The sequence below is a fragment of the Ictidomys tridecemlineatus genome, chromosome 3, assembly GCF_052094955.1.
Source record: "Ictidomys tridecemlineatus isolate mIctTri1 chromosome 3, mIctTri1.hap1, whole genome shotgun sequence".
NCBI lineage: Eukaryota > Metazoa > Chordata > Mammalia > Rodentia > Sciuridae > Ictidomys > Ictidomys tridecemlineatus.
The window spans coordinates 31,095,107-31,110,220 of record NC_135479.1 but is presented as its reverse complement, the minus strand read 5'-3'; the positions used below and the strand labels follow the sequence as shown (position 1 = coordinate 31,110,220).

The following is a 15,114-nucleotide window of genomic DNA, read 5'->3' as shown; positions in this document are numbered from 1 at the left end:
GTTATCACCTCACTTTTGCATCTTTGATCTGTTCCTTCCCACTGGACACTTGCTTCCCAGGCTGTTAGTTACACCCCCACATTCCTTAACAAAGCAGAACTGATCAGCAGAGACCGACTTGCTGAACGTGGTGTCGTCCAAGAACGGCCCTCCTGAGTCACTGGTTATTCAGGACTTCCCTATTTAGGACAGTTGCTCTTCCATGTAACTTCACCCCTACTCCCAGCACACCTCTGCCGGTCCCCTGTACAAGGCTACAGTTGTTCCAGGGGCTGCCATTGACTTATTCATGCAGAAAATACATCTTGAGGACTGACTCGACACCAGGCATCGTTCTCCTGCTGGGGATTCAGCAGTGGAAACACAAACCCTGATCCCAGCCTCGGTAGGTTGTGCATAGATCAATGTTAATTGAGAGAATGGGCTAGAAAGAAAATCAAGTCAGGTACTCGGGAGAGGGAGGCAGGAAGATAGCAATTGGAGGCCAGCCTTAGTGACTTAGCGAGATCTGGTCTCAAAACAAACAAACAAAAAATATTAAAAAGCCTGGGGTTGTGGCTCAGTGGTAGAGCACCCTTGGGTGCCATCCCGTGTGGGGGCACGGCTCTGCCATGGTGTCACAGTGACCTTGCACATATCTGCTTAGGCAATGTCTTGAACAGTGGTTTATCTGAGTCTTGGCAGAACGCCTTGTGATCTTCATGGACATGGAGGGAGCTGCTATGGGGCCACCTTCTGTCGAGCAGGGAGCTGTCCTGAGACACTGCATGCACTGGGCCTCTTAGTTGTGGTAGTGGACTTCTTGGTGGGTGAGACAAAACGTCACAGGGACCTGGCATCTTTGGCTTATTCTTTTTGCAATCTGTAAATTACCTAAATTATTCTCTTTGCTGTAATAAAGTATCTAAGTTTGAAAAGGCTCCTTGTAACCTCCCTGATTCACCTGGTCAGGAGGTGGCCTTGCCAGATGTGAGCTTGATAGCTGCACGTCCTCGTTTCTGCTCTCTAGGCGAGCAGCCCAAGGCTTCATAAGCTCACCATCTCCTCAGCCATCTTTCCTGTCAACTTTTCTTCCAGGCATGTTTCATTTCTGCTCTGTTGAATTGCAATTCTTGTTTCCAATCCTTCCTTTCCAACCACACTACTCCCAGAGTAATCTTTTCTTTTTCTTGGTACCAGGGATTGAACCAGGGGTGCTTAACTCCAGAGCCACATTCCCATCTTTTTTTGTATTTTATTTAGAGAAGGATCTTGCTGAGTTGCTTAGGGCCTCCCTAAGTTGCTGAGGCTGGGTTTTGTTGAGAGCCACAGCCAAAGGGGCCCCAGCAAACTTCCAGCTGCCAGCAAGCTTCAGACTGCCCCAGCAACATCTAGCTGATTGGCTCCTCTGCGGTGATGTTCATTGGGCTGTTTCCCTGCCCTTCAGACTGCCAGCTGATGATTGGCTCACAGCTGCCCCAGCAACATCTAGCTGATTGGCTCCTCCACGGAGCTGCTCATTGGGTGACTTCTTTGGCTCTGCCCACGCAACCCAGCCAATCGGCCTCAAGAGGAGGAGGATTGTGGGAGGAAAAGGCTGGTGTTGGGGAGAGAGGCTTGTGGAAGCCGGTGGTGGCAGTTGGGCTCTGAGGGTTTTTCCCTGGAGCTGTTTTGTTTGGCGTTTGTAGTTCTAAAAATAAAGTTAGTTTCTTTTTGATAAGTGGCTCCTGATTTGTGCCAAGCCAGACTTCGGCATTTACTTTGGTTGTCTCACTTGGTGGCCAATCCGGCTTACACATAGCCTCTCTCCCCAATATATAAACAGAGAGGGGGAAATTCTACCAGCATCTTCAAGGGATACTATAGCGTTAACTATATACTGGCTATCAGAAAATAAATTAAATACAGAATCTTTAAACATCACAAAAGTCTGTAATACTGCACAAATCAGGAGCCACTTATCAAAAAGAAACTAACTTTATTTTTAGAACTACAAACGCCAAACAAAACAGCTCCAGGGAAAAACCCTCAGAGCCCAACTGCCACCACCGGCTTCCACAAGCCTCTCTCCCCAACACCAGCCTTTTCCTCCCACAATCCTCCTCCTCTTGAGGCCGATTGGCTGGGTTGCGTGGGCAGAGCCAAAGAAGTCACCCAATGAGCAGCTCCGTGGAGGAGCCAATCAGCTAGATGTTGCTGGGGCAGCTGTGAGCCAATCATCAGCTGGCAGTCTGAAGGGCAGGGAAACAGCCCAATGAACATCACCGCAGAGGAGCCAATCAGCTAGATGTTGCTGGGGCAGTCTGAAGCTTGCTGGCAGCTGGAAGTTTGCTGGGGCCCCTTTGGCTGTGGCTCTCAACAGGGTTTGAACTCACGATCCTCCTGCCTCAGCCTCTGAGTCCCTGGGATTACAGGTTGGTGCCACTGCAACTGGCCAGAGTAATCTTAAAATGCCATTTTGTACATGGTGCCCCAAAGTTCACAGATTGTAGGTTGACATGCTTTAGCTTCTTGTTCAAGACTCTTAACACTTGGTCATTTGTTACTTCTTCAAATTTCTTTCCCAAGAATCCTCTGTATCAACCTTTTCATCTCGCCATCTTGTCCAGCATGTGGGTCTTTGAATTTGCCAGATTGGCATCTCCTGGGAGGCCTAGGCTAAGTATCACTTTCTTTTCTCCTGATATGTTCCTACATCCTGAATTCTTCTGAAACAGCAGGTGACTGAATTCTCTGTGGGCTTGCAGATGAGTCAAAAGTAGGAAATGACTGGAGAAGCTTGGCTTGGTGGTGCACCCCTATAATCCCAGTGGTTTGGGTGGCTGAGGCAGGAGGACCTTTATTTTATTTATTTATTCATTTGAGGTGCTGAGAATCAAACCCAGTGCCTCACACATGCTAGGCAAGTGCTCTGCCACTGAGCCACACCCCGGCCCTCCTATTTTTTATTTCTAGACAAGATTTCCCTAAGTTGCTTAGGGCCTTGCTAAATTGCTGATGCTCCCTCCAATTTGTGATTCTCCTGCCTTGGCCTCCTGAGTTGCTGGGATTACAGGCGTGTGCCACCACACCACATTCCTGTTGAAAACAGCAGTGTAGGAGGCCCCTAAAATTTGCCATATAATTTTGTTGTCTGCATAGCTGTGGGGTAGAAGAGGAAGAAAGGTCTGCAATTGTAGCCAATTGCATAAGGCTGCTTGGACCCCATGAAGGATAGGAACCCCTGATGTAGGCAGAAGATTAAACCTCACTAGGGTTTGGCGTTACAAGGCTGGACAGGTATCTCAGCTAAGTGTCACACTGGCTTATCATTAACCTTTCTGAATCACAGTGCACTCATTTGGAAAACAGAAATTATATCTGTTCTGCTTACTCTACTGACTTTCTAAAGGAATAAATAAAATACTTTACATAAAATTGCTTTATAGATGATTGAGTGCTCTACAGATCTCATTATGCCACTTAATTCCAGGCCATGTGGTTCCGTGTATTATGTTCCAGTTGACATCATGTCCTGCTTATCTCAAAATACTAAGTTTGTCTTTATCTTTTGTCCCCTCCCTCTGGTTGTCTGTGTGCTTCATTGGTCTGGAGTCCTTTGCAATTACCTTAATCATGGCCACAAGCAAAGCTTTGGGATCAGACCCTGACAGCCCCAGCTCCCATTGATCAGGTTATAGCAAGGCTCCTGCATCATTGTAGAGCTTGTTGATGAGGAAAAGAAACTCACTGCAGCTGGGTCTTCTCCTCTGTGAACGGAAATGAACATATTATTTAAAGCAGTGCATCTCAAATTATCCCTGGTGAAGGACTTTGGTCTTACTTGCTTGCTTTCTTATTTTTCTTTTTTGAACCAAGAATTGAATTCAGGGGTACTCGACCACTGAGCCACATCTCTGTCCCTATTTTGTATTTTATTTAGAGACAGGGTCTCCCTGAGTTGCTTAGGGCCTCTCTCTTGCTGAGGATGGCTTTGAACTCTCGATCCTCCTGCCTCAGCTTCCCAAGCTGCTGGGATTACAGGCGTGCACCACCGCCTGGCTTTAGTCTTGCTTTCTGAAACATTGTGTATTAATATTTTTTAGAAAATTGTGTATTAATGTTTTAGAAAAATGATAAGACCTGTAAATTATGACCTATGTTTTTTTTTTTAACCATTAGATTCCATAGACAATTGACAAAATGTCTACAAAAATGTCTAGATCTTACTTGCAATTTCTGTGCTTTTGGTGGATTTGGAAGCAAACAGTTCACAAAGAGTACAGATTTAAAGGCTACACAGGTATTTCAAGAAGATGAAGTCCAGTGGAAAATCTGATTAGCTGATGATCAATGGATGGTTCTCCCTTGGTCCAATCAGCTTCAAGGAATGAGTGATACCATGGTATACATGCCACCAGTTGACAGAGGATTTGGTTGATTTGGTTGAGAACAACCTGGCAGAGATACTGGTAGGGATAATCATGCAGACATGCAATAGGAGATGATAGCTTGCTGTTTTCCGGGCTGCCCTTTGAATGCAGCATCCTCAGCTGGGAACTGGAGCTCTGTTCTGCAGAGTACGTGTTTTGTAACACACAGAGCAGAATCTTGGCTCAGTGTTTAAACACCCCTGGGTTCAATCCCTGGTACATGAAAAAATAACAAATAAATAAATAAAATAAGAAAAAGCAGTGGGTAGGATGGCAGGGGATCAACCTCTAGCTCTGTACAATGAGTTTAGTAATGTCTAACTCAGAATTATATAGGTTGTCACAGGCTAAAAGTAAACACACCTTACAAATACCCAAGTGTGGGCTGGGGATGTGGCTCAAGTGGTAGTGCGCTCGCCTGGCATGCGTGCGGCCTGGGTTCGATCCTCAGCACCACATACCAACAAAGATGTTGTGTCCGCCGATAACTAAAAAATAAATATTAAAAAAAAATTAAAAAAAAAGAAACTTATTAAAAAAAAAAACAAACCAAATACCCAAGTGTTTGCTGAAGCTATTTAAGAAGTCCAAACATGGAATTGTTAGGAATTAGTAAATAAGAAAGCTTTCCTTGTGAATTTCAGCTGTTATCACAGCTATGTAATTCATCTGTAAAATTATCCCTCAAGAAAATCCGTGTATCTTTTTTTTTTTAAAGCATGTAAGTGAACAGTTAGTTTTATTTCAAGAATTTTTGTAAAAATGGATGACTGTGGCCAGGTGTAGTGATGCACACCTGACATCCAGAGACTCAGGAGGCTTGAGGCAGGAGGGTTGCTGAGTTCAAGGCCAGCCTGGGCAACTTAGTGAGACAGTCAATAAAAAATAAAAAAGGTTAGGGATATACCTCAGGGGTGGAGCGCCCCTGGGTTCAGTGTCTCTCTCTCTCTCTCTCACACACACACACACACACACACACACACACACACACACACACACACGGAAAAGAGAGGGGAAAAAAAAGGACATCTAGGATCTGGGTTAGAATGACAGGATAAAGTAGGACCATAAACACTCTTTCCTCTAAGACCTGATGAAATGAAAAAACCGTTATCTGTGACAAACGTTCTTTGAGAGCGAGGTCACAATCATAAACCAAAGCTTCACGAAAACTCAAGTGGAAGGAAACCCTCTGCCAGGCCCTAGGATGCGCCCCTCTGCCCACATTAGAACCGTCACATTAGCACCCTGTGGGAGGCCACAGGCGGTCAGGGAGTTGCCAACCAGTAAGTGGATTTCATATAAAGTCTGTCTGATTTCTACAAAAGTAGGCTCTCTCCCCAGGGGCCTGCTTCCCGGGATCAGAGCTCTCTAGCTTCCACAGCCCCCTGCACCTACCACCTGCCCAGAGCCTGAGGGCCTCTGAGATTGCAGCTCCAGGGAGGGCACAGGTTCCACCTGACAGAGGGACAAAACCAAGATAATGCCCCAGAGGCAGTCAGCGTGGGGGCTTCATGTCCAACCTGTTCTTCATCATCTCACATTTCACTCCATTTGTTTATGGCTCTGCTCTGCTGGGGGCCTGTCTACTAACAAGTGGATGTGTTTCTCCTAATGTACACGTGGACACTCGGTGCCTCTAGACTACAAAAGCCACACCATATATTCCTTCCACCCAGAAGTACAGGACTTACAACTTGCCACATTGTCAAGTTTGCCCTACTGTAGACCAAGAACTATTTTCTGGAAGTGAATTCAAAGTTTCTTTTTTTTTTCTTTTTTTAGAGAGTGGGAGAGAGAGAGAGAGAGAGAGAGAGAGAGAGAGAGAGAGAGAGAGAGAGAGAGAGAGAGAGTTTAGTTCTTGGCAGGCACAATATCTTTGTTTGTATGTGGTGCTGAGGATCGAACCCGGGCCGCATGCACGCCAGGCGAGCGCGCTACCGCTTGGGCCACATCCCCAGCCCTCTTTTTTTTTTTTTTTTTTTTAAATATGGAACGCTTCACGAATTTGTGTGTCATCCTTGCACAGGGGCCATGCTAATCTTCTCTGTATCGTTCCAATTTTAGTATATGTGCTGCTGAAGCAAGCACTCAAAGTTTCTTAATTTGTCTCATTACTGTGTCAAAAACAACACAAGGGCTGGGGTTGTGGCTCAGTGGTGGAGCGCTTGCCTGGCACGTGTGAGGCACTGGGTTCGATCCTCAGCACCACATAAAATAAATAAGGTATTGCATTTATCTATAACTAAAAAAAAAAAAAGTGTTAAAACAACAATATAAGAGGCCGGTGCAGTGGCACACACCTATAATCCTAGCAACTCAGGAGGCTCATACAGGAGGATAGCGAGTTCAAAGTCAGCCTTAGCAAAAGTGAGGTGCTAAGGAACTCAGTGAGACCCTCCTCTCTCTAAATAAAATACAAAATAGGGCTGGGAATGTCCCTCAGTGGTTGAGTGCCCCTGAGATCAATTCCCAGTACCCCCCCAAAAAACCCCCCAAACAAACCCCTCCCCAAACCCACAAGACCATACTTTTAAATTTATTATTTTTAATTTTTTGGGGCACTGGGGATTGAACCCAGGGGTGCCTTACCACTGAGTCGCATCCCCAGCCCTTTTGAGACAGGGTCTTGCTAAGTTTCTGAGGCTGGCTTTGAACTTGCAATCCTCCTGTCTCAGCCTACTGAGTTGCTGGAATTACAACTGTGCACTCATGCCCCGCTAGTGTTGCACGTTAACTTTTATTAAAAAACAAACAAACACTTATCAGATGCTTCAATTCACATTTCTGTCTGTAGGCAATCATCACGGCATAGACCCAACACAACAAAAGCAATCAACATAGGCTGATAAAGTGGTAGGTACCAGGGCTGTGCTCAAACAGGGAAGAAAATACCAAAGGCCAGTTGGAGAATCAGGTAGTTTCCACAAGTGTCCTCAATACTGTGATTCTGATATGAAGTAGTCACCCCCCTCAGAAGAGTGCCGGGGCCAAGGACTCAGCTGGGCTGCTTTGAACTTATAAAGAATAGATGTATGGACCACAGTGCCGATTTATCTGCAGCGGTCATTCAAGCAGATCAAATTGCAAGGACTGCCAGCAGAGCCCAGAACTTGAATAAGAACAAATGCTCTTCAGTTTCTCAAGTAGCCCAATCTATTCCTCTGCTCAGGATGCTCTCTTACCTGGATAATCTTAGAGGAACAAGGAAAACAGAACTCTCCCCAGCTCATCCTTTTCAACATTCTATGTCAGTCCCCCAGAAGTACAACCCACATGATGAAAATTTTCTAGATTATGGCTCCTCTCCTGTTTAGTGCATTCTGCACTGGCACCTTACTTTAATAAGGAGTTAGCTCAGGGTATCTTTTCTGACTGGGGAAATGTCCTTGGTTGAGTACCAGCAACATGGTTGTAATAGGGTGACTTTTAAAAATTCTTTCCCCAGAATCTTAAAATACAGTCCCTCATCCTGAAGATTGAACTCAGGGCTTCATATGTTAATGTTAGGCAAATACTCTACTACTAAGCTACCTCCTGTCCTTTTTTTTTTTTTTTTGTAGAGGAGATTGAACTCAGGGGCTTTTTTGTAGAGGAGATTGAACCAATGAGCTACATCCCCAGCCCTATTTTGTATTTAATTATTATTACAATTTTTTTTTAGATATCAATCAAGCTTTATTTTATTTATTGACACGTGGTGCTGAGAATCGAATCCAGTGCCTCTAGGCACTGTGCTCTGCCTCTGAGTCACAACCCCAGCCCCTGTATTTAATTATTTAGAGACAAGGTCTCACTGAGTTGTTTTGTGCCTCACTTTTGGTGAGGTTGGCTTTGAACTCATGATCCTCCTGCCTCTGCCTCCTGAGCAGTTGGGATTACAGGTGTGCGCCACTGGCCCCAGCAGAGGCTATTTTTATATGGTAGCAAATACATCAATTTGAATAGGATGCAAACAAGTTTTTCAGAGTTCTTAGAAGAATGATTTATTTGCCTGTGAAGAAGTATGTTAGCAAAGTAAAGGAAAAACAATTCTGAGGACATTCAATTAATTTTTTTTGTACAGTATTCTCCTGGCAAAAGCCCTGGGTGCTGAGGTTGCGCCTCAGCGGTAGAGCGCTTGCCTAGCACATGAGAGGCCCTGGGTTCAATCCTCAGCACCACATTAAAAAAAAAAAAAAAATATATATATATATATATATATATTCTGGGTGAATATAAGAGGCATAGATCATCAACAACTTTCAGGTTTCCATGCACAGGAGAAATGTCTGGGTGCTTGTTAATACCAAGAGATTTCCATGTCCCAAGTCCAGAGACAATGATTTATTAAATCCAGAGTTGGGCTCAGGAAGCTGTAATTTCAACGACCTGTCTGCCTGATTCTGATGCTGAGGAGAGAACACTTTGAAAAACACAATGGGCTGGGGATATGGCTCAGTTGGTAGCGTGCTTGCCTTAAATGCACAAGAAGACTCTGGGTTCAATCCTCAGCACTACAAAAAAATTCCAAAACCCAACAAGACAGGTCTTAAAGGGGGATTTCAGAAAGCAGGGGCATACTAACCCCACCCGACCCTGCAGTACTGGTGTTTGAGGCCAGGGGTGCTCTACTGCTGAGCTACAATTCCAGCCCTTTAACAGTTTTTTTATTTTGAAATAAGATCTCCCTAAATTGTCAAGGATGGCCTTAAACTTGCAATCCTCTTGCCTCAGCTTCTAGAGGTGGTGGATTAGAGATGTGTATCACCATGCTCCTCACAGGGACATACTTTTTAAAAGTAAAATATAAAACCTTTTTCTGTCTTATTGCTAAGCATGTACCTTCATTTGGATTGGGATATGGTAACAAAATTATATTTTCTTTTTAAATTTATAGATTTGAAAAACAAATTAACATTTCACTGTCCTAAGCTGGGTGAAAATAGGAAGGAAAAAAAAAGTTCTCAAACAACATTTCTGAATATAAAGTGCTGGTTCTTGCTTTAATATTATTTTGAAGGAAAATTGCACAAAACTATCAACCATTCTATTGAATGGCCAAATTTGGTGTTTGAGTCCACATCAATTTGTATTTTAACAGAACCTTTAAAGTTTTCTAGTTAGTGCAAATTAAAATCCCCATAACATAAATTAGATACAATTTTACTTTATAGTACAAATGCAAATTATTTTTCTTGACATGCTGGTAGTATTAATTTTTACAGTGCAAAACAGACTATGGAATTTCTAAGTCACAGTATATTTTACAATTCTAGGCAAATACATTTCAGAAAGTAAACACTACATGTTCTTGACATATCCTAAAAAAATAAAAATAAATAATTTTAACTATAAAAAATTTACAAACATTAGCATTACAATAAAGGTTCACATCTAATTGTTGCAGAAAACCTAAATAATTTAAACCATGTAATCTTACTACTAGACGACTCCTATTAAATATAACAAAGCACTGAAAATTATTATCTACCTCAGGGATCTATAAGAGCTGCCAGGTAATCAGTATTTAAGCCACTAAGTTTATGAGGAATTAGGAATGTATTAGAGTAGTAAAAGATGAGAGAAATGTGAAAGGATATGGAAATATGATTTACTTCACATATTTCTTCCTGAGAATGTAGAAGTTATTTTTTAATATCAAGACAATTTTAAATGGAACAGAAAAATCTTATGGTGAATTATTTCATAAAATGTAGAATCCCTGGTAATATAAACAATTAACACCCTACTATATAACTTGCAAACATGAATTATTACAAAATGTTTTTATTTAAACAAGGCACAGGCCTATACATTTATCTGAAGTGCTGGGCAACTAGTGCTAAAAAAGTAAGTGAATTTTGTTAAAATTAAAGATAGCAATATGTTTTGTGATATAGTATTCCGAAATAACTTTCCTAAATAAAAATTAAACCTGAATGAATCAATAAGGCAGCAGAAAAATTTCATGGGTCAGCAGGAAAAAAAAACCACCTCATTAGATTATAACTGAAAAATGTGTTTAAATAAATAAAGGCATTATACATAAACTTAAATCCAGTGTAACATTATGGTTAGAGTAATTTCAACAATTAAAATTATAGTTATTTTGATTATTTTAATTCTGATATTCCAAACTATTTACTTTGCTTCGATTACAATTAACACTATGAATTATAGGTATAACCTACAACAAAGTGAATATAACAATGTATTAATAAAGTGTGGTAACCATAAAAACTTTGATCATGAATTAAAGGATAAACTTCATTATACTCAAAACATGATCAACCCATAAAAGAAAATCTTCAAAACTCTCCCACTATGTCTGCCATGGTTACCTGATGTGAAAGGTGCCTGAATAAGTTGAAAGTAGACTTGTGTACAAAATCTTTCAATACTAGAATTTAGCATCACATTTGGACATCTGAAAGAAGTCAATTTAACAATGTAAAAGTATTTTATATAACATACTGATTACTGCATACATTACAAAGTTCTTTCAAAATGTGGTCTGGGCCTGGGGTGACTCAAATTGAAGCTTATGGTTCATGTGGGTCATAGCAGACCCTTAAGGGGAGCCACTGGGATTTTCTAGTTTTTCAGAGATTAATGTCATGAAAGACCATTAAGCCCACAAATAGGCCATTTGTCAGAACACTAGGCTGGAGGCCCACTGGGTGTGCCCAACTGCAGACCCTTAGGGTAAGGCTGGTTAACAATGGCAGAAGAGCACCCTCTAACGGGCAGTCATGGAACTGCCCCTCAATAAGTTTTTGGCATTGAGGGACAATGTCTGCATTTATCCAAAAGCACTTTGCCAGTGCTTTTCATGCCCTACCCACTTTAAACATAGAGGAATGAGAATATTTAGGTAATATTTCTGGGAGGAGAATTACATTAGGATTTTATTACATGTATTTTTTATTTTTTGGTACTGGGGATTGAACCAAGGGCCACTTTACCACCGGGCTACATCCCCAGTCCTGTTTTAAAATTTGAGAAAGGGTCTCACTAAGTTGCTGAGGTTGGCCTCAAACTTCTGATCCTTCTGCCTCAGTCTCCTAAATCTCTGGAATTATAGATGTGTGCCATTGCACCTGACTTCATATTTTTATCTAATTATAACTAGGATAATTTATGTGACCAATTTAACTTATTAAATAAACTATATAATACAGTGTAAACACTACACACAAGTATCACACAACAAGGTAAATAATAAATAAGTTAAAAATATATCTCTCATTTTAAAATAAATAAAACATAAACATTTTAGCAGTGGTTTCTGTCCACTTACCTCCCCACGGGGAAATTCTTTTAAGAGTTTTAAATATGAAAGACTACCCTATTTTAAAATCTTAGAAGACCATTGAATATTGAAAACATGAGTTAGTCTTGAACTTTTTTGAGCAATTAATCTGATCAGTAAGTTTCTTTTAACCATTTTTAAAAAAATTGTTGGAACCTGTAGCTTTTAATCCAAAAAGGCTCTAAATCTTATTTTAGATTAATCCCCCTATCTGGTTCTCTTTTGATATAAAAAAAGATCCTTGGGTTGGGGGTGTAGCTCAGTGGTAGAGAGCTTGCTTAGAATCCGTGGGCACCTGGGTTCAATTCCCAGCACTGCAAACAAAAACAAAACAAAATGAAAAAATCCTGAACTTTCGCTCAACATGGTCATGGACAGGATTAATATCAAACAATAAACAGTAACTAGAAGTCTAAAAATGACCAAACAATAAAAATTATAACACTTTAAGCAAATTTTGATCATTGTCTTTCTTTTACATTTCTCCTTTAAGGGTTTGAAAAAGCATGCTGCAGGAGACTGCCTAGCATTCACCATGCCAGTTTGACATGAACCATTTCCGTTCAAAACAGCAAGCTAATTTTTAAAACAATATAGAGTCACTGAATTAAAAATTAAGATGGAAATGATTTTTCTAACCACATACTGTCCATCAAATATTTTATTTAAGAATAAGGAATGAGAGTGCGTATTTCAGAGTAAGCTTCACTCTCAAAATAAACAACCATGAAAAACATTTCATGTTCAAGTAGTCTTTAGTGATTTTTCCAAAGTTAGTAACATGGTCAAAGTATGCTGAAAAGAGAATACGCATTTGTACTAACTGGAAGTTTGACTGTTTTGGGAATGCTATTTACATAAATGTGTACCCATTAAATACTGTATTTTTTTTTTTTTCCCCTGTGCTGGGGATTGAACCCAGCGCCTCATGCATTAGGCTAATACTCTACCACTGAGCTAGATCCCAGCCCTTACATGTATATCCATTATACTATGAGTGAAATTAAGACTGAATAGCTGATAGAGAATTTCTGCTTTTGGATGAACATGTATCTACTGGCTTGTGCAGATGCTACACTAAGTTTTCATTTTCTCATTTGTCTACTCAGTTTCCTTTATGTCCTCTTGCTCTGAAGTACTAGAGATGTCATCGTCCGTCTGTTCTCCAGAGAAATATAGCATTGAAGCATGTGTCTTGTGAGTTATGGTGACAGTGCAGGGCCCCTGGGCCCATGGCTCTCCATCTACCTGCATTGGCATCATCGAACACTTCAAAATCAGCTGATGTTAGGGAAAAAAAAAAATTAGAAAAAAGTCAGTCCCAAGAAGTTCAGAAAGATCTTCCTTACTAATACCACCTATGGTCCCTTAATCCTTCTGCATCTCATTTCTAGAAAACTAAACTCAATATATGAAAATATTCATGGATTGTTTAGGGATTCATTTTCAGGAGATGCCTTATTTCTTTGACTGGATTAAGGGCCATGTTTCCTGTTTCTTTCCCACCCACTCGAGCCTCTGAAGTAGGGTTACCAACAGCATGGGCCATAAACCTGTTTAGATAAAAAAAACACCATGCCTCCTTTCTTCAACAGATGAATGGTCTGAAAATAGAGTATTACAGCATATTTTACCTACCCGAACTGTATGTGCCTGTCCTATTCGAAAAGGGTTTGCGAGTTTCACTTGAATCTGAGCACAGTGGAAAGACCCATACACTCCTACGACTTCCAGTAAACCATCATCATGCCTAACAATTGAAGAAGGAAATATGGATCATACGATGCAATGAAATAAAATCAGCCAAGTAAGGGCAGTTATTTTCTAACACAAATGGGGCCATCAACCTATTAAATGTTTATATTACTGAGTATATAAACAAGAAAAGCTGAAAAAAAAATGTGAAAGTCTATAATAGGGTGTTTTAAAGAAAATGGTGACATAAGATTGTGAATACACATACCTGGCTAGTGGGTAAGTCTCATCTCCCATTCCTTCCCATAATCTGCAGCCACCACCCCAGTAGCCAATGTTCAGAACAATGATGCCTTCCAAATTAGGCAGCTGTACTTGCTCACCATCCAGTTCTAGCTTTAAAGAAATGTAAGCAGTTAGTTACCACAGGGCGCATGACTTCCACACATACCCAGCTGGAATCATGAAGACACGAGAGAAGCAGGTGTAGGAGAAGACTATTTCCCACCTCTCACTGGAGATGGTCTGGGCTTTCCCACCTCCTCAGTGAAACTTTTTTAAATTTGAGAGAGAGGGTCTCCCTAAATTGCCCAGGCTGGCCTCAAGCTTATAATCCCTCTGCCCCAGCCTCCAGAGTGGCCAGGATTATAGGTGTACACCACATCCAATCAGTGGAATTGTGTTTAATTAAGGCATTAATAATGACCTTTTTGTTAAATTCCATCATTCTCTTCAGGCCTTGTCTAACTCACAGCTTACCTTTGACCTGACACTAATGAAGCCTCTTTTGCACCTGAAAAACTCCTTTGCTCGCCGGGGACTCCTACCTCTGTGGCCAGTACTAAGCCCCTCTCTCCATGCTGCAGGCTGTGGGGGGCAGTCTTAGCCATCTCTGTGTTGACAGTTCTACTTTGCTGGCACAGTTTGCTGGCGAGTTGGGCCATATTCAAAGGCCCACAAAACACTTCTACTGACTGTGGTATTTATGATGCATATACAAAACAGACAAAACCCTTCTCAGCAACCTGCTTCCCCTCACCAACCTATTTCATAGGGAAGAGCAGCACACCCTTCACCTTCCCCAAGCCAGAAACATGGGATTTATCTTGGCCACCTATGCCTTTCTCCTCCACATTCATCAATCTGAAAACAGGTGAGGCTACTTTTCTCTTTTTTTGGGTACCAGGAATTGAACCCAGGACTGCTTAACCACATTTTGTTTTTTTGAGACAGGGTCTCACTAATTTGTTTAGGGCCTTGTTAAGTTCCTGAGGCTGGACTTGAACTTGTGTTCCTTCTGCTTCAGCCTCCCAAGCTGCTGGGATTACAGGTGTGTGTCATTGTGCCCGGCTGATACTACTTCTCTATCATTTGGGACAGTACCTTAGGGCAAAACCATCATCTCCTTCTTCTGCTTGTTCTAACAGGTCTGTTTATTACTAGCTTTACTTCTCTTCTGTGCTCCTCACAGAGCAGCTGGATTGACACAATGCACCTAATCCCCATGTTATAACCCTTCAGTGGCTTGACACTATACTCATGACAAAATTCAAGCTCCTTAATAGGCCAATACATACCTCTGTGATTTGGTTTCTGTCCATCCTTAGCTTTTGCTACTATGCTTCTGTTTGAACACTACTATATCATGTTCTCCCTTACCTCTTCGGCCATGTTTGCAAGGAGAACATACCATAGAACAATCTTCTCTACCTCTTCACTTAGCTAATTTTTAAT

General features: G+C 41.4%; 1 protein-coding gene and 1 non-coding gene across 6 annotated transcripts in view; both read right to left on the bottom strand.

Annotated features, from left to right (window-relative positions):
• The window catches only part of LOC106144765 (diacylglycerol kinase epsilon), a 48,584-nt gene that overhangs the window by 13,330 nt on the left and 20,140 nt on the right, over positions 1-15,114 (bottom strand). For 3 of the 5 annotated variants that reach the window (XM_078042280.1, XM_078042282.1, XM_078042281.1), the window contains 3 exons: positions 13,649-13,776; positions 13,324-13,435; positions 9,348-12,966 (listed from right to left, as the gene is read on the bottom strand). In XM_078042280.1, the coding sequence (XP_077898406.1) occupies positions 12,787-12,966; positions 13,324-13,435; positions 13,649-13,776 (420 nt within the window). In that variant the 3' untranslated portion in view covers positions 9,348-12,786. Of the gene's footprint in view, positions 1-3,587; positions 3,729-4,754; positions 4,880-9,347; positions 12,967-13,323; positions 13,436-13,648; positions 13,777-15,114 lie in introns of those variants that run through there. The other 2 variants (XR_013436140.1, XR_013436141.1) reach the window with 1 other exon arrangement.
• On the bottom strand, positions 6,376-6,482 carry LOC144376582 (U6 spliceosomal RNA). The gene has a single exon (XR_013437166.1). It is a non-coding gene; the product is annotated as a U6 spliceosomal RNA (small nuclear RNA).